This window comes from Channa argus, chromosome 23 (assembly GCF_033026475.1).
Source record: "Channa argus isolate prfri chromosome 23, Channa argus male v1.0, whole genome shotgun sequence".
NCBI lineage: Eukaryota > Metazoa > Chordata > Actinopteri > Anabantiformes > Channidae > Channa > Channa argus.
Window position 1 is genome coordinate 12,422,079 of NC_090219.1, and position 27,532 is coordinate 12,449,610.

A 27,532-nucleotide genomic window follows, 5' to 3' on the forward strand; every position below is an offset into this window, starting at 1 on the left:
GTGTAACACATTTAATCAGTGTTTACCTTAAGTAAATGTAAGTATCAGATCAGACTGCGCTGGCACTCAAAACACTGAGGACAGATATCTGAGCCAAAAGACCTTTAGTATCGATCAACCTGGAACTGGTTCTTAAACACAACCAGCTATTGAAACGGACCTCAGGCAAGAACATATTTATATTCTTGTCAATATCTGACTTTCCCTATGAAAGGTATGTTCATTATAATTGTGCCGTCAGGTTCATCAAGCCAAAAGAGTGTATGTCCCACCTTGGGAAGAAAGTCAAGTGGATTTTGTTTAGAGAACATTCCAAGTAAGAGTAAACTCTGTAAGTGCAATTGTTTCTTCCTTGAGCCCCAATTAGTTGCTGAGTGGTTCAATATTGCTTCTTACTGTTATGGAGTTGCTCAGCTGTTTGACTCTTTGTTCCAGCTGCTCCCGCTCCACTTTCAGCTCAGAGCTCCACTTCATCAGCTTCTGTTTCTCCTCTTCTTTAGCTAAAACACAGAACAATACACCCAAATAATTGATCTCACCATTCAACTGTTTGCATTTGTTTCATTAGATATTGAAGGAGGGAGAATAATTGTTTTGTCACCTTCTTTGTAAGCAATGTAGGAATGAACAATAGCCAGGGTACCAGGCCAGGGAATGGCTTCTTCTTTTTTCAGGATCTGGGGAAACAAGCTCAGGTTTGTCACAAATGCTGAGACTTGGAAACGATTAAGAGAGACACGTTTAGCCACCACCCTGTGGTGAGGCTGGAAGAAGGACGAGCAATGGAGTGGATGGATGTGAGATGCCAATCTTTACTGACACAATGAATGAGACAGAGGTACAAAATAACAATACTGAGTCATGTGTATGCTTACAAAGGATTGAACAGTACTAAAGTTCAGGACAGTGTGGGAGAAGGCCTTTTTACAGTCTATTACAGCTACAGGCCTTGATTAGCCCTTCTCTGGACCTCGGTACCCCCAACCCCCGACTCTGGATCAGTCTCGGCTGCTGTGGTTACCTGATCTTGACATTTTGGACAGATCCACATGCCTTTTGGAATGGTTTTCAGGGGTGGATCCAGGCAGTCCAGGTGATAAACACGAGAACACGTGTCGCACATGAGCAACTGGCCACTGCGTCTGCACACAGTGCAGAAATCCTCATGGATGTCTCCCTGTGAGGAAGAATTGGACCAATCAGTTTCCCCACCCTACTGAGCCCCACCAACCATCTGTGGAGAGGCAAGGCGGGGGGCACCATGATCTGGTGTGGTTTAGTTTACAGCTGGCCTTGTGTTGATGACTAATGGACAGGGTGTGTTAATTTACTGAGCCCACAGAAAAGTTACTTGACATCTGGGAGTTAGGATGTGTTTTGGGTAGTAGTTATTAATGCCAGCTCTAGGCCACAGGACACTGTTCACTTTGTAAGTCTGGATCAAAGTAAAATCAACTGATGACAAATGATTATCACATGGAGACAATAAACTAATGGACATGTGTGTGGAGGTCTTAGGGTGCAAATGAGAGTGCAGAGCTACTGGGCCAATAGGACTGTGTGTGACGGGGTGTCCAACCCTCTGAACATTCCGTCTCCCCCAACGTTACTTACATCCCCAGAGCTGGGGCTGGGCAGGGGGAGGGGATGGACGGGGCTGGAGGGGGAGGTCGGGGTGAGGCTGCCCAGCTCCGGGACGCTGCTGTATTTGGGTGGGCGACCTGGGTGAAATGAGACAGACAACAAAGACGGAAAACAAAGAAAAAAGAAAGATGGAGAGGGGGGAGAAAACAAAAACAAACAGTCTGTATGACATACCTTGGAAAGGGAGTCTTCGTTGGCTAGCATGAGACAGGGGATTCGGTAAGGGAGGAAGAGGAGGAAGAGTCAGAAGCACAGACAGCAGTGTTAGTGCAGGAGACTGGCTCCGTGCAAGCTGAAGCCGAGCATGAGCAAAAACCTACTGCAGTCGACTATGAAGCACACAACAAATGGATTTGTGTCAGATGTTAACACAGATTATTATGGGCTGTCAACCAGCACTGTAGCTAGGATTTTAGGACAACTGAGGTCATGAGTCTATGTGCTCCTTTCATCATCAAATAACTCTTTGTGTAACTCTCTGAATCACTGACATCTTAAAAAAAATGTATTGTGTAAGTTGTTTATTGTTTAAGGCAGATGCAGAAAAAACATTTAGTTAGACTATGGAACTGTTCTCCCTTCTGGGTATCTTAACAAGCAAAATCCTATTTGATCATATTCTCACATTTGTGGATTGGCTACCAGGTACTTTCACAGCAAAATGTAACTCGTCATTCATAATCTGCTGTGATCCACAGTCTCTTTTTTACCCACTCATTCAGTATCAATCTAACAGAACTCTCAGGTGTTGTCTCAGGTTTTGTCCTTTTAACTGTCCCGATGAAGCAGCATTGGTTTTCCTAGACTGTCATTATGTGTGCCAACATCAGCAGCATTAGGTGACTGATCTACTGTTCAGTGTACATTAGTTTTTAATGTAAATCTTTCATTGCATTAATTCTGCTTGATAAATAAATGGTTTATTTATTTGCTTGTGATGTCTTCAGCAAAGCGGATGAAAGAGTTATCTCCATATCAACATATTTACATGATGTAATATTTCCCCCAAATATCAAGGTAAAGAGAATATGACCTCAATCTACAGCCCTTCATTAAAACTACTGATGTTAAAATCTGACACTGTGAGTTACACTTCTACTTCAAAGCTTCGTCTCTTGTAAAAAAAATTACGTCAAATGGAGGCAGTGTAGGAATTATTTAGTGTTACCCATTAAAGCTGTTTGATAAGTCATTAGAAGTAAGGTAATGCAGGATGTTAAAGCTACTAAGTATCAATTTTAGTATTCTGTATTGTGATATTATAAAAGCCAATTAACATTAGTCATGTTATTCCCTACAGTTGTGTTATCACTTTGCATAAAGTACTATGATTCAGTCTGTTCTGACCCTGAGAAACTGCTGAAAAATATTAAACTGCAACAAATAGAAATTCTTCTCTAATCACCTGTTTACCTTCTGATGAGTTCATTTGTGCAGACTAAACATGTCTCAGGTAGTTCTGCTTTAGCTAGTGAATTCCTTCAACTCCAAGCATGCATTTCAACAACTGCCAGAGAAGGAAACAGGTGTGCAGGTTCAACTGGATTCAAACTTCTTCACCAAGGCAGCACGAAGGTCAGAAACATTTAGGGCAGGGTTGAGTTAGAGCTGCAGGAAATGGTTATTTTCATAACTGTTTAATTTTAAATCATTTAGTTTTTGATCCATAATACACTGGGTCTTATTTTGTCCAACCCTCCAGGTCAAAAACCCAAAATATTCCATTTACTAAGATGGAGGTTTTGATCTCTCTCTGTTTTGCTTAATATTTTCTGCATCTGAACTGTCCCTGCCGGATGTTTTAATGCCACTGTATAATCAGATCATGTTTTCCTGCTGAATTAAAATATCAGCCCACAGTAATGTTGTTTTCTTTCATTCACTTTGCTAAATTACAAAATAAAAGTCTGGTTTACTGAAAAAGAAAACACCAAACTGAGCCTTTGTTTAACTTGATCTGTTGCCATGATTATTGACAGTCTCTATTGGCAAAAATCTGAAAATATAAGAGCAGCAGCCCAGCAACCCAAACTGAAATAACACATTTCTCATTTTTTGAGGTGTGTTTGAATTGTTTGGATGAACTCTGTCTAAACTTCAGAGTCTCTGACAAAAAAGTAGAAATCCAGATTTGGACCTAACACCTGACTGATGTGACAAGAATCAGGAGGAAAGAAAAGGGGGAAAGACTTTTAGAGCATGTTGTTAGCAGGAGAACAGTCTCTATTGTACTGTATCTACAGCAGATACAGTCGTCTGTACCGAATTTCTTAAAGTCTTGATAGAACTAGACCTTCTTTATACAGTATAGTCTTTATTGTTTAGTTCTGTCTTCATTGTGCTGTTCCACAATGAAGACAGTGTAAGCTCCAATGTGTCTCTACCTCACGCATCTCTGTCTCAAGGTACTCTGTACCAGTCTCTACTGTTTCTACCAGACTGTCTTCAGCCAGCAGATCAGTATTTCATACAGACCTCTCTTCCTGGTCCCCTGGTGCAGAGGGCTGTTCAGGTAACTCACTGCACTCTTTTTTCTCTGAAAAAAACATAAGAAAAGAACATGTTGATCAAATATCATTACAATGTAATATTGTTCTCATTCATTTACTGCATGATCTTTGGTCAACGCCCAAACAGCCTTTCCCCATCATGATGCTATAGATGTATTGAGCTGAGATAAAGCCACTGATTAGGTGCATATTTCCAGAATGACAATTATCTGTGAAGTAAATTATTTGCATTATTTTAATTATTTAAAATTATTATTATTTCTTCAAAACCACAAATTAACTTCAGGATAAAAACCACGCTGCAGTATAATTGCACTGAAACATTTTATGTGGAAACAGGCAGAAGATGATCCATATGTGGACGAATTATTTATTACTTTCTGCCCATTTGGGTCTTTGTCCAAGTATCAGATAAACATTGATCAGTGTCTGATGAAATAATATAGGAAAATAACTGAATTGTTCCAAACCTAACTCAGTCTCCTTTGACTGTTTTACAACTCTCTAATTCTAATACTCTCTTTGTGTTTTTACTCCCCACTTCCTCTCTGTCTCTTGCCACTGATGCCCGTCAGCTGACTCCAGCTGACTCGTGTAAAATGTTACGGTTTTGCTTTGATATTATTGTGGTCTCTTGCTCGTTGACATCAGGGTTTGGTTCTTGAACCCTGCACTAAAGTTAAACTTGGTCTTGTCTTAATCTCTCGATCACTTCCTAAGCAGGCAGGGGAGGCCAGATCTCTGCTTGTGAAGGTTATGAGCTTCTCTTAACACGTAGAATCTGTAGAGTTTAAAAAAGGTTTAATCGCAGCTTCTGTGATTTGAAAATTGCTTTTTCTTAAACTGCAATATGGATTTGATTTTTATCTTTCAGATCTACATGTATATGACAACATGCTGAGACCTACAAAGACGGGACATTTCACGCGTGAAAACCAAATGGATAATTTCTCGGTGTCTGTCTGAAACACAGACACCGAGTGCAGAGGTGCTGTGAGGGGTTCTAACATGTTCTGCGGCTGCTTGTGTGCGTACCTCAGGTTCAAACACAGCTCCACTGTACACTGGGTTGGCTGTCGTTCTCCTCTTCCGCTCCTGCCTTTTGCTCTGAATTTCTGCACAGGAACACATCAAATATTTGAGGCAAAAATGTACAGATATGTGGTGGCAGCAATGGATTATGGGGGATTAGGAATCCTTGGAGGGAGGATCTTCTGTATTTTTAAACTCACCTTCCAAGTGGTCATGTGTTACCAGGCCCAAAGATACCATAAAGGCCAGTTTCTGTAAGACAAAGTCATCATCAGAACCACAAACTGAACCGGTTATATTCTGGTAGTGTAACCTAATTAGAACTTTGAATTTTGAAACCATGGTGCTTTTTCTTAAATAAAACATCTGAGTACTTTGTACTACTGCTCACCTCTGGGTTTTCCTCTTTCTTGAGTCTGGGGGGAGGAGACAACGGAGGAGTGGAGGAGGAGGGGAGGCTCACAATAACCTTCTGCTCTGCTCCACCTCCCGATTTAACAGTCTGTTAAGAAAGAGATGATAGCAGCTGTCACAATATTTAGCCACAGGCAAATGGTAGAAATAAAAGTCACTGCATCATTAACATAAATGGAAATTTCAGATCTCAACCTGCAGACTTGTTTGTCAGGTAGTTCTCTTACCTTGGGCTCAGGGGTCAGGCTGCTTATCTGGATTGGCTGGGCTGGAGTTGGGGTGGGGACTGGTGTAGGGTTGGGTGCCTGTGCGGGGCTGGCAAGGCGGGTGGGGGCTGCAGAGACCGGCGTGGTTATGACAATGCCCGTCAGTGGGGTTGAGCCAGTCTTGCTGCAGGGCTGCCCATTAACAATGCGGACCTGATGGATGGGAGCCGCTGGGGACAGTGAGGTCGAAAGCTTGGTGGCCAACATGACGGGTCTCTGCAGCAACTGTGGGGCTGCCATCATGGGTGGTGGAGGGGCCGGGGCAATTGGGACATTGGTGGGTGTGGCCATTTTGGGCCTGACCTGGTGACATTAGACAGCCAATCAGAAGAGACCTCCAATGTGAGCCAGGAGCGTTGGGTAACACCGCTGTTGAGCTCTGCCTCTGTAAGTAATACTAATACTACTACTGACAACCAACATAACCCAACATTGCTGTTTAGCTGTATCTCTGTTAGTACAACTACAAGTACTACTGATTATACTAGAGACAACAGCAAGTACTAATACTGCTAAAGCCTTATGCCTCAGCCTGACTGCTGAAAATATAAATACTACTACTGCTGACTTACTACTGATGGTTCTGATACTGTGATTCAGATTCTACGACTAATAATACAAATTGTACTATAAGTATTACTACTTCTACTCCTTTAGGATTTTCTGCACAAATTAAGTTTAATTTAACTGATCATCAACTAATTCTACTACTATTTGCACTACTTCTGCCACTAACGACTACGGTTACTTTTAGTACTATGTGTCCTGTATTTGACACACAATTACAAATACTGCTTGCACTACTGATGCAATTACTACGGCAAGTACTCCCATTACTAAACCCCTAATAAACACTAGTATCTTTAGGGTAGTACTACTGCAGTGATACAGTGTTATGTTCTATTAAGTAACAGTGTAAAGGAGCGTGTGATGATGTGGCATCTGGTTCTATGCTTTGAATATGTCCCCAACACTACTTGTTCTACTATTAATACTAAGAGCTCCCAGTGGCCTTACTCAGCACGAGTTAACATAAGCAACAGTTTCAAGTTAAAAAGGTCAACACACCAACAGCCAGGAACAGAAAATATCAAGAAGCTGCAAGAAAACGAGGTCTTGCCACAGAAGGTATATACACACACACACACACACACACACACACACACACACACACACATCTTGAAAAACACCTGATCACAGGTCAGTCATCAACTTAAAAAAAGCACAAGGAGAGGAGAAGATGAGTCGAGGCAGCACAGAGCAAACAATGTTTTAGTGCCACGGAGCAAGGCATGAGTGTTTGCTTTGGTGCATTTCTGCCCTCTGCTGGAGAGTGAGCGAGTCACCTCAGGTGGGCCAGACACACTGATCTGGGGAGGGGGGGGGGGGGTTAGGGTGTGGAGGCGGGTCTTACAGGGACGCACCTGTGGCTGAAAGGTGGGTCGAGGCGTCAGTCTAGGAGGAGGGACAAACTGAGGAACTTTGATTGGCTGGGCGATGGTGGTGGTGGTGGTGGCCTGCACCTGAGACAAAACCACAGCAGATGGTGGATCTGTGCCGCTCTTAATACACGCTCTTAAGTCCTCTGTTAATACACCAACATGTCCTCTATTTATACACTAACATGTCTTATGTTAATTATATCGACATGTTACCTATTTATACGCAGACATGTCCTCTGTTAATACACCAATGTGTCCTCTGTTAACACATCAAAATGTCATCTGTCATTTCCCCGACGTCTTCCATTAACACACCAAGGTGTCCTTTGTTAATAAACCGACATGTCATGTGACATGTGACATCAACATTGCCCATATTATTATACCAACAAGTCCTCTTTTTTATCCCGACATGTCCTCTGTTAATATACTGACGTAGACATTTCCTCTGTTAATACATTGACATGTAATCTGTCATTTCACCAACATGTTCTTTATTAATATACCACCATGTCCTGTTATTATTCTGACATGTCCTCTATTTATACACTGACATGTCCTGTGTTAATACACCATGTCCTGTGTTATTATACCAACAATTGCTGTGTTATTATCCTGACATGTTCTCTATTTACACACTGACAATGTGTCCCATCTTACACACAAACATGTCCTCTGTTATTATACCAACAGTTCCTCTATTAATATACTGACCATTACACCAACATGTCTTCTGGTATTACGTTGACATGTCTTGTGTGTCCCCAGGACCAACAGACAACTCCATGAGCCAGTAACAACAGATAAACAAATGTTTGTGCACAACTACAGAGATTATGAGGACCAGAAGTTTTGGGGATCTGCTTCAGATGCCAGAATAGCACAGCTGTCTCCTGCTGTGAGGACACAGTGAAACATGCTTTTGATGCTTGACACATCTTGGTGCGATACACCAGACCAACCAAAGGCTGTGAAATTTCAGCACTGAGAGCAACAGGGTCTAGAAATGTGTCAGACTAGGATGCAGGAAAGTTGCAGACCTCTGCTGACTGAAACACCACCTTTGACTGTAGGGCTGCACTTAATTACTATACTATACTACTATTTTTACTATTAATTGACTAATCGATAGATTATTTTTCCATTAAGCTCTTTTTAGTTTTCAATTAATTCAATTCATTTACTAAAAATTACAATTATTTTTAAATGTTTTATTTTTTTTAAATCATGGATCATTTCCCATTTCGTCTCCCTTTCTGCTGCAGACAGTGATACTTGGCTGAGTTCTTTCTCAGTTTTAATTCGCTTATCTCAGTGGTGTCTTGAAGAATTCATATACAATGATGTCAGAACACAAAGATTTAGTTCTTTGTTCTCTAGTTAACCTTTAACAACTAAATACGCGCATTGTGATCTCATGTCCCAAAATTGTCCCAGATCCTGAATATTTTAAATTCTTTCTGTTCCCCAAACAACGCAGCACTGTTTTTCGGAGCCCTGCTTACGACACTGACAGAATCTCGTAATTGTGTCGACGAGTCGCCCCACCGGTATTTGACTCAAACGCCAGGCCTTTCTCAATACAGAGAATGCCTTCGTCCAGACTTCTGAACCTAGAAGTTCAGATTTGGCAAGTTTTAACTTGGGAGTCCAGACTCCAAGTGTGGGAGAACTATTTACAATTGGGACAGCAGTGATCTTGGTGACAGCAGCAGCTTAGCTCAGTACTGATAATTACACTGAAACTTCTTCCAAAGTTTTCTTCCAAACTGAATAATAACATATATAAAAAGGTTGCTGAGCTAGTGGTAAAACTAACATAGCCTACTGAGACAAGTTTGTTGACCCCTGGATGAACGCAGTCAGATCTTCCCAGAAGCTTTTTCATGATGCAAAAAGCATCTGATCAAATTTTAAAATAGAAACGATTTGACAAAAAGACCACATATTATAAACCTGAAGGGGTAAAAATATTAAATATTAATATTGATAAAGTTGAGCAACAGCAATCGTAGGATACTTTTTTAATCAGCTCTGAGCTTAGATTAAACTCTAGTGAACAGAAAAAATTAATGTTGATGATCACAGTAATTAGTCAGAAATCAGGTTTTTGAAGTGGTTCCCTCTTCGAATATGAATTCAACTTTTTCTAATACGTGGATCAGACTTGTAAAGCCATTAAGTTGAATAATGTTTAATTTGTCATTATTCTGTTATATACTTTGTATTTGACAAGTAACTTTGCACTGCAGTACTGACAATTTTAGTCCTTTTTTGAGCATGTACTTAGTACTTTAACTTAAATTATTTTCTTAAGAAGTAGTAGTAATGGAGCAGTTCTTTAGGCAAGATACTTCAATTTTATGTAACACTTTTCTGCCACCTCTGCAGATAGCTGAGGTATATAGAGTCTTTAAGATATGGTGTACATTGTTTTATGTATTAAGGTATAATACCATAATAAGAAGTTGAAAATCTGAATTTCTGCTCATATTCGTCTTTTGATTTGTACAGTTAAAAACAAATGAAATGACTTTTATGTGCCACTACTTTCTGATGTATGTATTGTCTGTTAGACTCCAACTCTCATGGTCACATGATATCTTTTATTACAAGGAAGTTTTCCACAAGGTTTCCTTTAAAAACGTGAAAGATTGGCCTGATCATCAGCCGGTCATGGCGTCGTTTGCCTAAAACTGTTTTAGAGGTGGTCATTCAGCTGCTGTATGATCATTGTGACAGTAGCTGTTGTCTGTTGGCTGTTGGACAGCCTCCAAAGTGACCATACAGTTAATTCATACAGGTGAATCAACTCCTAGTCAAAATATTTTAGGTTAACCTTCATCAAGGAGGACTTAATTAATCAGATCAGTTTATGTGAACCCAACGGAGTTTATATATTTAATGATTTAAAAGATTAGTAAACTAGTTTTATCTGATACTCTTATTGTTTCTCTACAAATAATAATTTAACAAACTTAGTTTGTGTAGAGCCCATTGTTTTTTTCAATTGTTTGAAATAATTTATTTTCAATTTATCAATGTTATTTTAAGTTCAGCATATCTGTCTCTCGTTTATTACTATTAAATTGTATTTTATGGCAAAATAATATTTTATAAAAAATATATTCAAAAGCACATTTTTGTTCTTCTGGTCACATTTAAAAGGACTAATTGATTAATTTATCCCCAAATTCTATCTGACAGCATCACTGAAATGCAAGAAATGCCAACAGCATCAGCCTCAGACCTCTTGCTGTCCCTGCAGAACAATCGTGAGCTCTGCTGTTTTACAAACACGTGGCTCCATGACATTCACTGTTTAGCTGCTTATAGGCCACCACTCACACCACAGCCTGCTCGAGCACTTTCCATTTGATAAAACATGAGAAACATGGGACAACTTTTAATTCTGCAAAGCCCCCTGAAGGCATCCGTCTACACATTTCTGTCAAAATGCTCGTCGACAGTCACAGCACTGATCACATTAGAGGAGGGAGACACATGACAGGACAGGCACTTACCACCATGGCATTCTTCGATAGCATTCGCACAGGCTCAGAGCTCTGATTGGTCAGCTTGCTGGCCACCTGCAGGTTGATAGGGGCGTTCTGCGAGTCAGGTTTGGTGATAGCTGTGGTTACCATAGTAAGAGTTTGGGGGCGTTGGGGCAGGACAGAGCCAGGTGTGGCGGCTTTCAGCACCAGAGGTAGAGTCTTTGTGGTGAGGACTGGCGTGACTGTCAGGGTCTGTTGAGGGAAAATTCAACCCATGAGACAGGGCAGAGGAAGACAGTGAGAAAACGTCTTTATCAATGTCTTGATCTTTTGTTAGTCCGACTAATCTTACTAATCTGAAGCCGGACTTTCCATACTCCTACTACAAATTTCCTACACCTCCCAGAATGGGTTTTATATTAGTTAGAGAATACAATACACTTTATTAACCAGGTTACAGTTGAATTATAAATAAGCTCATATCTTAACTGTCATGTAAACAAGAACCTATATTCTGTAATCATGGTAAGTGAAAAACCTGATTTCCCCAGGTAGGTTTCTGGTGGAAAACCCTAATTTCTCTGCCATGTACACATGTAACTAGGATTCCAATCAGCTTTTATGTAAACACGTGCAGAAAGGACAAGCTGTGGAGTAAAAGGCTGAATCAACAGAGATGATTATATGGAACAATGCTGCTTCATTTTAAAATCAAAGAGGCTCCAGAGTTTAACTGAACCCTAGACTAACGCAAAGTTGTCTGTAAAGGTCTAAATAAGTCACTTTCCATAACAGATTTTTAAAAATAATTCAGTCCTTTCTGTGTTAAGGAGTCTGTGTCTCTCCCTGCACTGTAACTCTATGACTCTCTCTATAAACTATCTGTGACATAGAAAGCAACAGTCAGGAAGTTACTTTCTATGTCATACTTGTAGTTTGTGATTGCACTCAAATATGATTGCACTTAGTTTCAATCATACGAAAAAACACTTCGAGAATATGGATTCACTATGCATTGTGCTTTATCTTCAGACTGGAACTATATTCATGGTTCAAAACTCCAAGCCTATTGGTTCCTACTGTAAATAATCATGAGATTAAATGAGTAATTGTTAATAAATACCATCTTTATCAATAATCAGATGTTTAGGTGTGTGGAACCTGTTGCTTACTTCTTACAATCTTCACCCTAAATAGCTCACGTAATAGCTAATGTTCGTTACAGTTACACCTGCAGTCGGTGGGTGTAAATATGTCACAACGTGCTATGTAAGAACTGGCTTGTGTGCTGCAAGTCTTATTGTACTAGTACTTTAATTTACAGCTGGTTTGCATAATAACTAGACTATATTACATCATTTGCCCTGGGGTGTGAAGGTTCAAAAAGTCTTTCCATATTTAAAAGTATGTTCTTTTCTGGTACATAACAAACTCACACCAAAGTATTTTTTTAAGTATTTAGGTTTGCACTAGATTATGATTATAGGCCTTAGTTACATTTATAGACAGAAGATATATGGAAATTCAGCCCCTGTTGTTTGATTCATTATGCTGCCCAGTTTCCTTTAGTTACCTACCTGCTGCAGTCCTCCAGGTATCTGCTGGCTCTGCAGCAGGTTGAGTGGCTTGATGTCGCCGCCTACCGGAGGAGTTTGGACCTGCAGCTGCAGTTTGGCCTCTGGCTCCTGTTTCACCAACAGCTCCTTCCTCAGCTGCTCCACCACCTTTTTCTAAAGCACAAATCATAGAATCAAAAGAAGTTAATATAAGGCAAACTGACACTAAGTTGTCTTGTCTAAAGAGGAGAAGGAGAAAACTGTCCTTTGTAAATCTGAGAAGCAGGTTTGAATAGCTACAGTCTTTAACTCGTCTATATAAGCACACCAGGGATAAAGGAAAAAACTAAACGGAAAAACTTTCAGGCATCATTTTGAATCAACCTGGGCCTGTTGTAATGTGTTGGGGGAGGTGAGTGTTATGGAAGATGTATTAATGTGTTTATTAGCTGGGTTTAATGTAGAAGCACAAGTTCTAAAGGGTGTTTCTGTGACTGTGTTGATTTGGTCTGATCAGTCTGTTGTTCTCGAGAAGTGAATCTGTTCTCTTATATTTCTACATGAATACATTCCCTTGCACAGCAGCTGTGACTAATCTAGACTTTGAAGGGTTACACAAACAGAACTGGTCATCAGAAATGCTGCATCAGCCATTTGTAAACCAAACAAAGTCAGAGAAGAAGCACGACTGAGCAGCTGACACATCCACAGCAGAGATCCTAACCTGTAATTGTTCTGAAAAGGCCAAAAATCAATAGGTGCTGTAACACTTAGCTCTACTCTAATCTGAATGGCTGTGTCACACAACTCATTAAGAAAGTGGAAATAATAAAAGAAAAAACACACAATACACATAGAACTCTGGAGAACAAAAGTAAAAGTTCACACAGAGCTGGCATTGACGTATGAATTCAGGATCACAAAATAAAACCCATCTGTTGCTTAGCAACACTTGACTATAAAGCAGTAACTTAACGCAGTGACACACAATCATAAAGACTCCTGAAGAGACTAAGCCATGTGAAAAGGGAGAACAGTTTGACCTGAAGCAGGTAGTTAACAATGTGAGCAGCTTTATTGGCTCATGACTGCTACTCAGGGATGGCTCTAATCAACCAGATCACTTAAATCCCATAACTGTAGATATTTTCTATTTACCTTTGGTAATATCTTGCTATCCACAAAGATTTGGTTTACTTATTAGGGATGTGGCCCTCATCTGGCCCTGAAATGACCAAATTTATCCCTTAAAGTAGATGAATCCTCTGAAATCGACACCTATTTGTATTGTAACCAATGATGCATAGAAAACTACCACTGCATGAATGTGACACTAAAAAAAAAAAAACTCCAAAATGTCAACGTTCTGAATAAAGTTCTGCAGCCTCTTTTCTCTCTATGTGAATTTATGGGCGTTTATTGTGGATGGACCAGAGATAATGATCTTCTTAAGAAGTGGAAGTCACATTGAATCAAAATCTGTGCATTCACATTTTTGCCTCACAAAGGTAGAACAATGGTCATGGAAATTGTACAAATAGCACAAAAGTGTTTAAAGTATCTTAATCACCACCATCATCAGTGGGTCACTGTTGCAGCTCCAAATGCTGAGCCAAACTTAATAACAAAGTCACCACAGTCTGATAACCAATGCCTCAGACCGTCTGTGTTGCTAAATAAATCAATCTTTAAATCTTCCCTTCAGTCATGCATTAGGACATTTACATTTACTCTGCTTAACCACATGTGGTTTTCACAAACGGGTATTAACTTGTTAAAAATCCTTTAAAGGGTCAACTTTTTCTTGACAGAAACAATGTGGAATTTTGAAGTAGAAAATAATGTTTATTTTAAGTTTGCTGTATAAATAATGAAAATTATTATTATTGGACTTAAAAAAAAAGGTTTAAAATAAAATATTAAACTATTCTTTAATATTTTTGTTTTATATCTGTGCAAAACTAAAGGCAGGAAACAAACATCAGTGTCAATATCTCTCAATTTGTGTGTTTGCACGACATAATACACTGCCACCCTGTCTCGATCTTTCCCTAAACATACAACTGCTCTAAAGTGAGAAAAAGCCTGCTTCTGTAGATTCTCAAAACATATTATAGGAGGAATGCCTGAATTGTGATCAATAAGATAAATCTTTACATATGCTGTAGTGGTGAGCACTGCCACCTTACAGCTAGAAGGTCCCGGTTTGAATCCTGGCTAGGAGCAGCCTTTCTTTGTGGAGTTTGCATGTCCCCCCCTGTGCTTGCTTTCTTAAAAACACCCATTATAAAAGAATTAACTAGTAGAAAAACTGTAAAACAGGTAATGCTCTTCCCATGGTCACCCATCCATCATTTGTATGTTAGTTGTCTAATCACTTAAATGTTATTTATGAAGATCCTAAAACAAAGGGTGATTGACTGTAAGGGTTTTATCTCTCTCTCTCAGACAGTTTCAACACTGCATTCCCTCCGTAGATCAGCTGTAGCTGCCCAGTAGTGAATCACATCAGAAGCAGTAGAGATGAAGGTAAAGAATCAGTTGATGATAGTGACTGATGTCTGTAATGTTCACTCCTTTTAAACTTAACTAATCACCCAGTTATTAACATCAGCACCATTTTTATTTTATCACTGCTATTTGGAATTATTTAGGGTTTATGAGCTAGATGGCCACTCACCGTGAACGTGATTCTGTCGGAGCTTTCCTCCATTAAAAGGAGTTTTTCCTGTCCACTGCCACCTTAGTGCTGCTCAAGAGGGATTTATAGTTGTTTTTTATATAACTCTGTACACTCTTGGCTTTATTATGTACAGTGTCTTAAGATGATGTTATTTTGAACTGGTGCTATACAAATAAAGTTGATTTCAATTTACAAAAGAAAAATCTCCTGTCACAGCTATTGTGATATATTATAGCTCAGAGATGTTTTCAGAAAACATTTTGAACTGACATGATGTAAGAAGCAAAGAGTGCACTAACACAAACCGGGCTTTCTATTTTTCCTGATAATCTCTCTACTACATTCAAACAACACTCACTCCCATCCGTTATTCCACACAAAGTAGCTGTTCTAGTTATACACTCATCACTAAGCAGCTCGTACAAAGTGTTTTACATGAAGGCACAAGAAGAAATGGAGTTAAATATGCAGGGGGAGATAAAAATAGGAAGCAGTTAAAAATAAAGACACAAGACAACAAGGAAGAAACAAGAGCAATAACAAAAGATTCAGTCTTCAGATGTACATTAAGGTAAAATGGTGTTGGTGAAGAAAATATGGGGCAGTAGTCAACTGGTCAGGCCTGTGCTTCTTAAAAGATATGTTCACTTCATTTTTCCAGCTCTTTGGAATTCAGAGTCAAAGCATTACCCTCTGTGATTTTTACTTCTGTCATCAGGGTGTTTGCATGCACTGCAATAACCTGGTCGTTAGAAGTCCACATACACATCAGTAACCAAAGATTGAATTGTATAGTGAGAGAAGACACTGCTTCCTTAATATTTAAAACTCGTCAAAGCAGACAGAGAGAACTGGGTTTAAAAGACAGTTTCAGTTTGAGTCTGGCTTGTTTTAAATATGAGGACACTTCTATGTAAAAACAGTGTTTCTGTATTGATCAGTGAATTAAGAAATACTACAGAAAAAACATTGTAGGATACAGGTAAAGTAATTGCCGACCACCAGTGGGTACAAAAAGGCCTGCATAAATCAGCCACTCCAGGCATTTCCAATGGTGTAATCACTAATTAATTAATCACAATTAATTCAAGCATTCACCCATTAATTCATTCATTTGCTTACGAAAAAAATAAAACACAGAATAAGGAATTTTCACAGAATCACAGCTTACAGGGCAAGAGGCAGGGCACAGCCTGGACAGGCCAACACAAAGAGACATATACAAACAGACAACCATTCACACCTGCAGTCAGTTTAGAGTCACCAATTAACCTAACATGTAACATGTCTTTAAAATGTGGGAGGGAACCCACACACAACCGCACGAAGAACAGCACCCCACTACTGAACTGCCCTGTTGTAAAGCACTTGCACATGCAAATTATTAATGAAATTGTGCTGCATTAAATAAGTTGGGCTGGCCTTACAAATAATTCAAAAACAAGGTGCCACAGATGGCAGCCTTGGTTCAGCACTTTTGCTAAGATTCAGAAACAAAGAAAGTGAACTCATCCTTTAAACGAGTGAAGCTCCCTTCTTTCTGCAGACAGACATCAACGTGTGTGTGTGTGTGTCTGTGTGTGTGTGTGTGTGTGTGTGTGTGTGTGTGTGTGTGTGGTGTACCTGTTTCTCACTGAGTGCTGTGATCTTTGCTTGAAGTTCGTGGAGCTGCTTCTTCAGATCTGCATTCTATAAAACCACAGTTGCTTGTTAATGAATTAAACTGTAAGAAAACGTTAAATCTCACTAATGTAAAATTCAGTAAACATAAAACCTTGTACTAAATGTAATGATCTACTGGTTTACCTGAGGGTCCTGCTTCATTTGGGCAACCAGTTTCTGTGGAAGGAGAAAAGAGGCAGTCAGTTAAAAGACAAATCCCAGTGACACCTGCTGGAGACAAATGTAAACTACAATCTCTTCAGCCAGGATGAAAATAACTGCTAAAAAATAACTTTTTTCCTTTTTCACTCTGTTCAGTTTGACTTTGCATAGTAACAAAAACATTGATGTCATGAATAGTGACTATTATTGATTACATATTTACAACTAAATTGTTAGTATCTAATGAACATACAAAGGGTGTAAAAACAAAAGTTGAAGTCCAAAAGCAATTGCCATATCTCACACTGGATTTATGGAAAATACTATTTTGTGATTTTATATTATATATACATACACACACACATACATACATACACACACACACACACACACACATATATATACATATATAGAGATAGAGAGAGAGAGAGAGAGAATACAACTATTCTGGGCTATCACCAGTTCATCATTCTTGTCTCCCTTACAAAGCAGAAATGCATGAATGCTGCTTTTTAACCTGTAAACCCTTTTATTTAAAGTGACTTGCAGATTCACATGGTTAACAGGAGTTTTAGCCCACTGTAGTGCATTATATGGTTTCTGTCTTCTGTTTGCTGTGAAAACTTGAGTATGTTGACACAAAAGTTTCCTTCAGGATGAATGATTTTGTATCTTAAACACATATTGCTACAAGCTCAGCCTCTGTTAACCAAGTGATAACAAATAAACCATCACAAATGCTCAAAAACCCATTTAACAACCCAAATAATAAAGTCTGATTTTGATTCAAACACATTGGCTACATATATTTACACATGCTACATTTGTAGTAAACCTAATTCAAACCTTTACATTTTTTTTAAATTCTAATTTAAAACATAAACAATGGTCTTTCTCTCTTTAGCTTGACTTTATTACTTCAGCACAAATGAAATGCTGTACTGGCCTTTTGATTTTCAACAATGAAGTGTTCCAAAATCTGTAGCTTTGTCTTTTACCGTGGAGAAGGTGAATAAAAATAGCGAGGCATGACGTCACCCACTAGTTTGCACTAGAGCTACTTTGAAGCCCAGAGTTGGTGCCAGGACCTTTTAAATCTTTTCTTTTGCCCTGCACTGGCCGCACGCCTTGTTGCTGCCTACGTACCAACAAAATGTAAAGTTAACTGTTAAGACCAGGTATCATAATCAAGTAACGTTACATTAATAAAAGCATTGTGTGACACTGTCTTTGAGGGTCTCAGCCACAGTAGAACTGTCTGTGTGTTGACTACAGCAACAAAGCTGCTCTCTCTACACCTGAAGTGTGAATGTGTCTCACCGTGTAGTTTCCACTTTTACATTTACATTTAGTCATTTGTCAGACGCTTTTATCCAAAGCGACTTACAAGTCAAGTACAAGGCAGCAAAAATCTAAGTCAAGGAGAAAAACATTAAATCAAAGTCCTATCAGAAAAGTGTTCACATTTCATGAGATGCAGGAAAGAGCACAAAGGAAGTTTTTCCAAAAAAGAAGTAGAGTTAATACCCACTAAAATCCAGGTGCTCCAATGGTAAAGTGCTCAATAATTGTACACTAAGCTTCCGTAATTTTTGGTCATGACCAATATTTAAACCACAGCTGGTCATTTAAAGGCAGGTTTTCATGGAAGGCTTCTGAGTAGTTTGACATCTGCAGGTTCACTTTGTGCTTGAACTTGAGAAATCACCTAAGCAGTTTTAGAAAATAAAACGTGAAGTACTGACAGGGCTGACAGATCACACTTTATAACCCAACTAACTCAGCTTCTCTAACTGGACCAACTGCCCTGATCCGGTAACCTGGTCCTAATGGAAACTTACCTGATGGATCTGGATCTCCACCTTCAGAGCCTCCTGTAACGTCTGTAATTCCATCATGGATCCAGTCAGTCTGCCAGCCGATCGATCAGCCTGAGTACACAAACATAGTCAGGTTTCTAGCACTTCAGAGGAACTGACATTGACTTACATTCACTTGCAGGTGAAGTTCCTTAAATTAAGTCTAATCTTACCTTAGCCGTTAACCCCAAACTTAAAGTATAATGTGTCATCCTGATCTTAATACTTCATGTATATTGTGTCTGGATTCCCTCCTCTGCTGTTCCTGAGGTTTCTTCCACTTGATTCTTGTTAGAATGTTTTTCTTTCTCAGATTTGAGGGTCTAACAACAGATCACGTCTAAGGTAGCTATTTGTAAAGCCTCTTTAGCTCAGTTTGCGATATTGACTCATATACATTTTAATTTGATTTCAAAACAGAAGTCAGGAAATTGTTAGGAAGTGTTATCTTTCGTCACCAGATGTAGAGACAAAGCACGGTGGATTGATTTGCAAGGCAATGCAATGCTATCTTAAGTTATCATAGGTATTGATTATTGCTATTTGTTTAAACATTTTGCTGCTGTATTAGACTTCACCTGACTGCTTGGTGTAGCAGCCCTACTTAGACTCGTTTGTGGAAGATGGGTGTCTGACTGATTGACACCATTTACAGAACCAGAGCTGATTCTTGCACTTCCTAGGCTTTACTATGTATATTGGGATATTTCATTCCTTTGGTTTATGTGAAGAAGTAGGTACTTTCACAATAATCTCAAATAGTGGCATTTGTTGCTGCCATCTGACATTTTGTTTTATAGTTGGAAATAATCTTGTCATAAGTGCGTTGTCAATTTGAACATAGTTTATAAAGTTGTCTGAGCTACTGTTAGTTCATTAAACTGTATTTCTCTCTTTAGGGACGCTTTGCTCTGTTTCAGCTTCTTTCAGTGTGATGTAACTGGCAGCTTACAAAGCTTTCAAAGGAGCTTCCCCAACACTGCTTCTATTCATTTCCTGGAGGCTTGTAGCATATTCACATTATCAGGTGTAAAGGGACTAAAAGAAGAGTGTGACACATCCCTGTTCCCTAGTTTGAGGCTGACTGTGGACCTTTTATTCCCTCTCCATACTTCCTACCAAATGAAGGCATAAACAAATCTTGCATTTCATCAATGCGCTGAATGTTTTGTTGAACTTTGACCCCAGCTGCAGTGACATTCGTGGGTGCAGCCAATCACTAGCCAAATTTTTTTCCTCCATTTCTTCAGACAAACTAAGGGTTTCAGCTGCATGTGCAGCAGCTAACATAGTTAAGCCTCTGAAACAGCGATGTGCACCTGCAGAATTAGCATTGTAGCCAAAACCTGTTTTAACCTATAAGACAGACTTGATATATGTGAAAATGACAGAAAAACATTAGCACTGTAGCTAAAACTGGTGTTTTCACAATAACATGAACACACCTCTAGCTTGAGCCTTACTTATCGAGCCCTAACCTCACTCTTAGTACATACATGAGACGATATACTGTATGTTACTTTAATTCATACTGTAAACATGTGAATTTACCTTAACACCGTCTCCAGTAGGAAAACCATCCAACTGAAGCATTAAAGTGCCGCTGGAAATAAAAATGGCAAATAACAAAACATGACACATTATTGCAGTTCTTCATTTTACTGCAATTTCACAGATTTGAGGTAAACAAAACATTTTGCTGCATTTACAAATTAATCAACCTAACTAAAACAAAACAAAAAACATAGAGGTCTTTTCTTCATTAAGCTAAAAGAGAAACAGGTTGGAAGTTAGCCATATTTATTATTAACTTCAAAATCAAATTATATTAAAATAATAAATATTTTTTCTTCATTAAAACATATTAAATGTAAATTGTTGTTTAAATGTCGCTGGTTCCTTACAATAATAATTATAATATTAATATAATTTCTATTTTTGGATACTTTGTTTTTATAAAATACCTTCTTCTTAATTGGTATTACTAACTAAAATATTTACAGGTTGTGAACGATGGTTATTATTGTTGGTCGATACTTGTATTATTACATATTTATATATAATAAAGTTATATGTGTCTATGCTAACAGATGAAAGTATGTGTAAAATCAAATTGGTTTGGAGTTTATCACAAACAATTTATTATTACTGCCTTACATAAACATTGTATATTATCTTTATTTATTTACCTTTAAACATACACATAATATAAAACTTTATCGTTTATCAACCGGAAAAACTAAATAGAATATAAGCTAAATGAGTCTTTAAAATTAAACAGATTTACATTTTTTCTTTCTTTTTTCTTTATAACTGAGTTTTTAGAAATAAGAATGAAATATCATAACATGCAAAAACAAACTCACTTCTTGAAAACAGGTTATACATCTTTACTCACAGTTAAATTACATTTGGCAGTAAAATAAAATGGCTTATCAACTAGTTAATTACTTATTACTTTGTTATGTTTTACTTTATACCCTGTAGTTGAATTTTTAACAATTACCAAAGAAGTAACATAATTATTTTGAATAAAATACTGTTTTTAATCATCAGACTGTGAAACAGAATGGCTCACACTTTAATTATTGCATTTCATTTTCTTTAAATTGTAAAAAGAAACATATGTACATTTTAAACAAGTTACAGCTTGATTTATACTAATTTCTTTATAGTTACACAATTGAAAAAAGATTTAAACATTAGTTTACTCTTAAACATGATTATGTGTAACTTTATCATTAAAATTTAACTTATTACAGAATTCATGAATTAAAAGAGGTTCACTTATCATCTTAGTATGGTCAAAACACTGAAATGTGAAACTAAGAGAAGACTGTTATTGGATTATGGTAAGTATTATTAAAACTACATGTTGCATTAATTCATTGTTATTATTTTATAGAATTAGGTTTCACGACTCACCGCCTGGCTGTGGGACTGGACTCCACCCCTTTATTCTGCCCTGGAAAACGAAACAAAAACAACAACCAAAACATGTATTACTACAGTATTATATACAGCTTTTATTATATATATATATATATATATATATATATATATATATATATATATATATATATATATATATATATATATATATATATATATATATATAATTTTTGGTCTTCATCTGAGTCCTTTAATCGTGTATCTGCTTATAGTGAGTCCAATCTGATAATTATTCACCTGTAGTAACTGTAGTGTTTCCTACCTCTGTAATGAATTAAAATACATGTAAGACATAACAAAATGCACTTCAGTACAGCAGGTGGAGTAAATGTACTTAGTTAGGTTCCACTACTGGTTATGTTTACTTGCATATTATTTGACTATATACATTTTCTGTTACTTAGTACTTCAACTTTATTACATTTGTAGATGAAATCTTTGCCATTTGCAGTACATCAACCTCACAGCTGTAGCAGCATCACAAAGAAACAACCTGTACTACATTTACCTCTGAAATGCAGTTAAGAAAAAGTAGTAGAAAACAGTACATGTACTTCGAATTGTACCTACAGTAATCCAATAAAAACATTTGATAAAAATGCCTGCATTTCCAATATTGTTTAAGACTGATCTGATAAACCTGAATATCTGCAAACAAAGAGAAAGTGAAACTAAATAAGAGTACAACAACACACATACTGCAGGGAAATCCAGAAATCACTTTGCGTAACTAATGATTTGTGTGTATTTTATGTCTATAACAAAACTAGAGTTTTAAACAAGCCTCACTCAAGTCCCAACAGTCAAAAGAAGTACTTTATCAAAGTAAAAATACAAGCACAACAACCTGCATCAAAACTTATACTTAGGTAACCTACATTTTTGACAAAATGTAATCAGTTTTAAAAGTACTTTCCTATGACCGAATAATGATCAAGTTTCACATTGGATTATTACCACTGACATGTAAAAGCCATAAAAGTAACTAACTAGAGTAAAAGCAGAATAATATTAAAATAATGCAGTAAAGTATGAATAAAAGTACTCAGTTAACAGCAGTATGTAAAAACTGCTGGTCAACTGGAGTAACTGGATATTTCTCACACCACAAAATGCGTCAAAAATGTATAAATATGCTACTATATAATTATTCGTGGAAATAAAAGTTTTTCAAATTAATACAAAGTCACTAGTAAAATATAGTTTCAGATAACTGTACTAAAGCAAAGAGTGCACTGCTTTCTTACGGAGTGTGGTTGAATAGTATCATGAAGTAGTAGAAAGGTTTTAACAATGTACTAAATTACTAAAAGTACTGCACTTGAAAACAGTACTGTATCAAAAGTAAAGGCACTTTGTCCCCATGCATGATAAATTGACTATGCTTTACACCTGATTATTATCATTGAGTTGTGAAAATCATAAAATAACTAGTAACTAAAGACCAAGCAGGAGAACATGAAAATAATACAATTAAGTGTCAATAAAAATACTCAATTACCAGCAGGATAAAAGCTGCTGGTCAATTAAGGTATCTGTTCCCTGGGTAGGACTTGAAGTTGTCTGGATATTTTTACCACTGACTTCTTAAAAACTTTACTACTTCACTGTTACTACTTTAAGTATAAAATCACTGTATAGTAACTGATAACTATTATTTCTCAGATAAAAGAATGGTTTCATTTTAGAAATGTACTTTGTAGAAGTATAACAATTCAATCTGAAATGCAGTAGGTTAGGAATATACAAGTCAAATCAAACAGCAATACTGCTGTAAAGTAAAAGTTCAGCTTTTGAGTAACATTACTCCATTACCAGCACCATGTAAAAGCAGCATATTAACTGAAGTAACTGCTCCCTAACATGAAGTTGTCTTGAAAAACGTCAATCACATCTGAATGTTTTCCACTGCTGAGTACTCAAAACTGTATTGCTGCACTATTACTACTGCAATTATAACTTATTATATCATTACTGTAACTTGTCTCTATAGTTTGATCCTAAGCTATTTGTACGAGAGTTAAGAGTACGATCTTTTTTCAGAAATACAGTGGATTAAGATTATGAGGTACTGTAGTACAAATTGAATTAATATAGTAAAGTAAAATTTCTTTAGTATCAGAAATATAGTACTTGGTAGTCAGTTACCAGCAGTATGTAAAGGCTGCTGGTAACTGAAGTAATTGTTCCCTGGGTGGGACATTGCAGTAAATCCAGTGAATTCAATTGCCGTAAAGTACCTGACTACAAGTGTCAGATGAATTTAGTTCAGTAAAAGCACAAACTTACTCCTAGAAATGTAGTGGATTACAATAATAAAGTAGGGGGAAATGGCATTACTGCAATAAATTACAGTAGCAGTACTGTAGTACTTGGTATTGATTTACCAGCAGTGTGTAAAGGCTGCTAGTAATTGAAGTAATTGCTTCCTGGGTGGGACATAAAGTCTGGAAAAACTTCCATCAGATCTGAATACTACTTTTACCAGCGAGTGCACAAAAATATCCTATTTTACAATAACTGCAGTGAATTGCAGGAAAGTATCTGACTGGTGACTATATGTGTCCGATGATTTAGTGCAGTAAAAGTACAAATTTACCCCCAGAAATGTAGTGAATTACAAAAATAAAGTAGAGGATAATAGCAATATTGCAATAAATTAGAGTCGAGTAGTTGAGTAGCAGTACTACAGTAGTTGGTACTCAGTTACCCGCAGCGTGTAAAGGCTGCTGGTTAATTGAAGTAATTGCTCCCTGGGTGGGACATGAAGTCTGGATAAACTTCCATCAGCATCACATGCCGCCGCACTGGGCCCGAAAAGGGAAGAAATGAAGCTAAAATGGAGGTTTTCAAGATGAAAGCCGTTAAGTGTTTCTGCTGCGGGAGTTGAAACCCTGAAAAAGTGTTTTTGTGTTTGGGCGACGAAATAAATGTTTTATAACCTTCTTATTAAGCCGCCGTGGCCGCCTGGACGTTCACCTTATCAATCCATCGGAGCTGCTTCGGCACATCAGCACCAAAGTGTCGTTTTTTCGGGCTCGCCGTGGCGTCCCGAGTGTTTTTCGGTGTTGGTAAAAATCACCCAAACCGACATTGGTCCGTGGAACGTTACCGAGAACAAGTGGATAACGTTAGCCGTAGCCGCTAATGCTAGCCATCCTGTTAGCTGCTCCGGCTAACGCTGCCAGCCACGCTGATAATAACTTGCACCGAAGATAAATGTTAACGCCGAGGGAGACGACGCGGAGCCAAAAAACCGAGAGGAGATAACGAAAGGAGCGGGCGAACAGTCCCAAAAGACGGCCATCTTTCACGAATTATGACACCCGAGCAGGCGTTGGTGGCTCTAAGTTATATCGGCCCCTTGTCCTCCACAATATCAACTCCTAGAATAAGAAACACACCAGCTAAATACACAGAAACACACGGGAAACACCGCTGAAATCCACATAAAGCCCGTCTGCCAGCTCACACACCTGCACACAAACAGCCGTAAAAACACACGGATACAGGCAGAGGAGAGCAGACAGGTAAAGTTTGACAGGAGAGAAAATTAAAGTTATGAAATTTAAAAAGCCCCAATGTGCACTTACTCAGCAGCAGTCCTCCTCTAGATTAATTAAATATATATCTACAAGAAGCCGATCCACGATGGAATAACAGCGCATAAACAGTCCTTCCGACTCCTTCCCGCGGAGCTTTAATTAGTTGCTTTATTTTATATTTAGTTTTAGTCAAATATGTGTAAAAACAGAGAAACTGAAGCTACAAAACAAGAAGAACTCTTCTTCAATCTCATTCAGCTCTGCCTCAGCACAGCACAGATCCCTGCGCTCCGGAGCTGGAGGAAGGAGGACAAAAACTACTTACACGTCCAACTAATGCCCGTTTATTCGCGACAAAGCGTTCGATATTTGCGCCTGATGCTGTTAAAGTTGCTTAAATCGAGTCGATCAGCGACGTGAGGTGACGGGAAAATGTGTTCCAAAAGCGGACTAGTTTTTGTGTCGGTGCGGCGAATTTATTTCACTTTGCCTAAGGAACGGCGGTGCTGCGTCTCCCATTGCCTAGGGAAAAACCCGGATGTAAACTCAGTGAAACTCTATGGAGAGAAAGTCAGCACACACACGCACACGGACGCCGTGCGTGCAACTCAGGAGAGCGGCGGACTAGTTTGTAATCGTTGTGTTTTTGTGTAACTGGCTGTGTCTGCAGCCATGTGTCTCCTCCGTGGAGACGCCCGGGCTGTCCCCGCTCAGTCTGTCGCCGTTCAGGCCTCGCATTGAACTGCTGCTGCTGCTACTACTGGAGCCGCCGGACTGTTGCACTTTGTGAAAGAGGGGGAAGAGTGGGAGGAGGAGGGGGAGGAGGGGGGGCAGGTGGCACGGCCTTGTCCACTGCTCCACTGTTTTTCCTACACTTACTTCCTGCCCCAGTAACTAAATTACTGGAGGAATTTACTCTAGTAGAAGTCAGAATTTTCATACATTTGTATTTGCATAAAAAAGTAATCAGTACATTTACTTAACTACTACTACTGCTGCTCCTACTGAACTACCCCACTACAATTCATTTGTTATATTTTTTGCTCTACAACATGACCATGTTTCTCAGATTAAAGTCTTACTTGCAAAACAATGCAAGTACTGTGGCAAATTGAGTATTTCTGTTACCTTCTACTTCCATGTATCCACTATATTTACTGCTTTTTATTGGCTGTACTATACACATCGATTAACTACACTTGCCTATCCTCCACATACACTAACAAGTTATTTTTCAGATTAAGATTTAGCATGTCAAAAGCTTCATGCACTGATTTACCAATTTGGGGTACTTCACTTGGGTATTGCAATTTCCTGCTATTAAAAACTCTTCAGTATATTTCAGAGAGAAATATTGTTTTTGGTACAATTAGTAGTGTCTACAACTACACAATAAACCCCAAGTACCATTAAAATAAGCAGATTTTTTATATTTGAAAAACCTGTTTAGATGTTTGCCAGTGACAGAAAGAAACACCCAACTACTGTACTTCTGTGCACTGTTCATGTATTTGTACTGTACCTGAGAATTTTCATACTAAACACCTAATTTCTAGAAAAGTTGGGATATTGTACAAAATAACATGAAAAACATCTGAAACCTGAATTCTATTGTAAATAGTGCAAAGACCCATCAAATTTTGAAACTCATATATTTGATTGTTTTTTGAAAAATATTTGCAAAAAAGTTGGGACAGGAGCAACAAAAGACACTATCCTCACTGCACACGGAACAGCCTAGATTTGAGCTGGTGACCTTTTAGCTCCCCCCTCCTCCACACCCAAGCTGACCTGGAACAACATACAGAGGTTTCACATTTTCAAAATTCTCACAGAGAAATGTGAGTTTTGTTGGGGCGAAGATAAAAGAAAAAGGTGTATTGAATAAGTTTATTTTTACATTTATTTACTGTTTACTGTTAGTCTTTTGCCTACTTTTACTTTGAGCTTTTTACCTTTTTTATTTTCTAATTGGAAATATATTTATATCTGTATTGTGGCTTTATTCTCATCAATTCCGTTGATTTTTGAATTCACAAACAGAAACATCACAAACGTGGACCACCGAATCATCTCCATCCAGCCACCAGATGTCCCTAACTCCTTTGTCGTTGTCCACCTGCTCACCTGTCTGTTGTTGTCTAATCACTCAGCCCTGACTCCCACAGCCCCCACACCTATTCCCCATTGACTAATCACTTCCCTCACTATATTTCTACCTGTTGGTATCCTTTAATCCTCTGCCAGTTTCCCCACATAGTTCCTGTGTAATCTTCTCCATCAGTTTCTTGTTTCCTCCTATGATAAA

General features: G+C 38.2%; 1 protein-coding gene across 7 annotated transcripts in view; it reads right to left on the minus strand.

Annotated features, from left to right (window-relative positions):
- Window positions 1–25,603, minus strand: part of phf21ab (PHD finger protein 21Ab) — a 32,340-nt gene extending 6,737 nt beyond the window's left edge. The window contains exons 1-18 of one of the 7 annotated variants that reach the window (XM_067493164.1): window positions 25,273–25,603; window positions 21,653–21,692; window positions 20,279–20,330; window positions 18,710–18,799; window positions 16,851–16,883; window positions 16,668–16,733; window positions 12,449–12,535; window positions 10,833–11,057; window positions 7,291–7,389; window positions 5,828–6,169; window positions 5,578–5,688; window positions 5,387–5,438; window positions 5,190–5,269; window positions 4,120–4,180; window positions 1,615–1,841; window positions 1,022–1,177; window positions 602–677; window positions 397–500 (exon numbers count right to left, since the gene is read on the minus strand). In XM_067493164.1, the coding sequence (XP_067349265.1) occupies window positions 397–500; window positions 602–677; window positions 1,022–1,177; window positions 1,615–1,841; window positions 4,120–4,180; window positions 5,190–5,269; window positions 5,387–5,438; window positions 5,578–5,688; window positions 5,828–6,169; window positions 7,291–7,389; window positions 10,833–11,057; window positions 12,449–12,535; window positions 16,668–16,733; window positions 16,851–16,883; window positions 18,710–18,799; window positions 20,279–20,320 (1,851 nt within the window). In that variant the 5' untranslated portion in view covers window positions 20,321–20,330; window positions 21,653–21,692; window positions 25,273–25,603. Of the gene's footprint in view, window positions 1–396; window positions 501–601; window positions 678–1,021; window positions 1,178–1,614; window positions 1,842–4,119; window positions 4,181–5,189; window positions 5,270–5,386; window positions 5,439–5,577; window positions 5,689–5,827; window positions 6,170–7,290; window positions 7,390–10,832; window positions 11,058–12,382; window positions 12,536–16,667; window positions 16,734–16,850; window positions 16,884–18,709; window positions 18,800–20,278; window positions 20,331–21,652; window positions 21,693–25,272 lie in introns of all 7 variants that reach the window. The other 6 variants (XM_067493163.1, XM_067493166.1, XM_067493167.1 and 3 more) reach the window with 6 other exon arrangements.
- Between the last annotated feature and the right edge of the window lie 1,929 nt (window positions 25,604–27,532).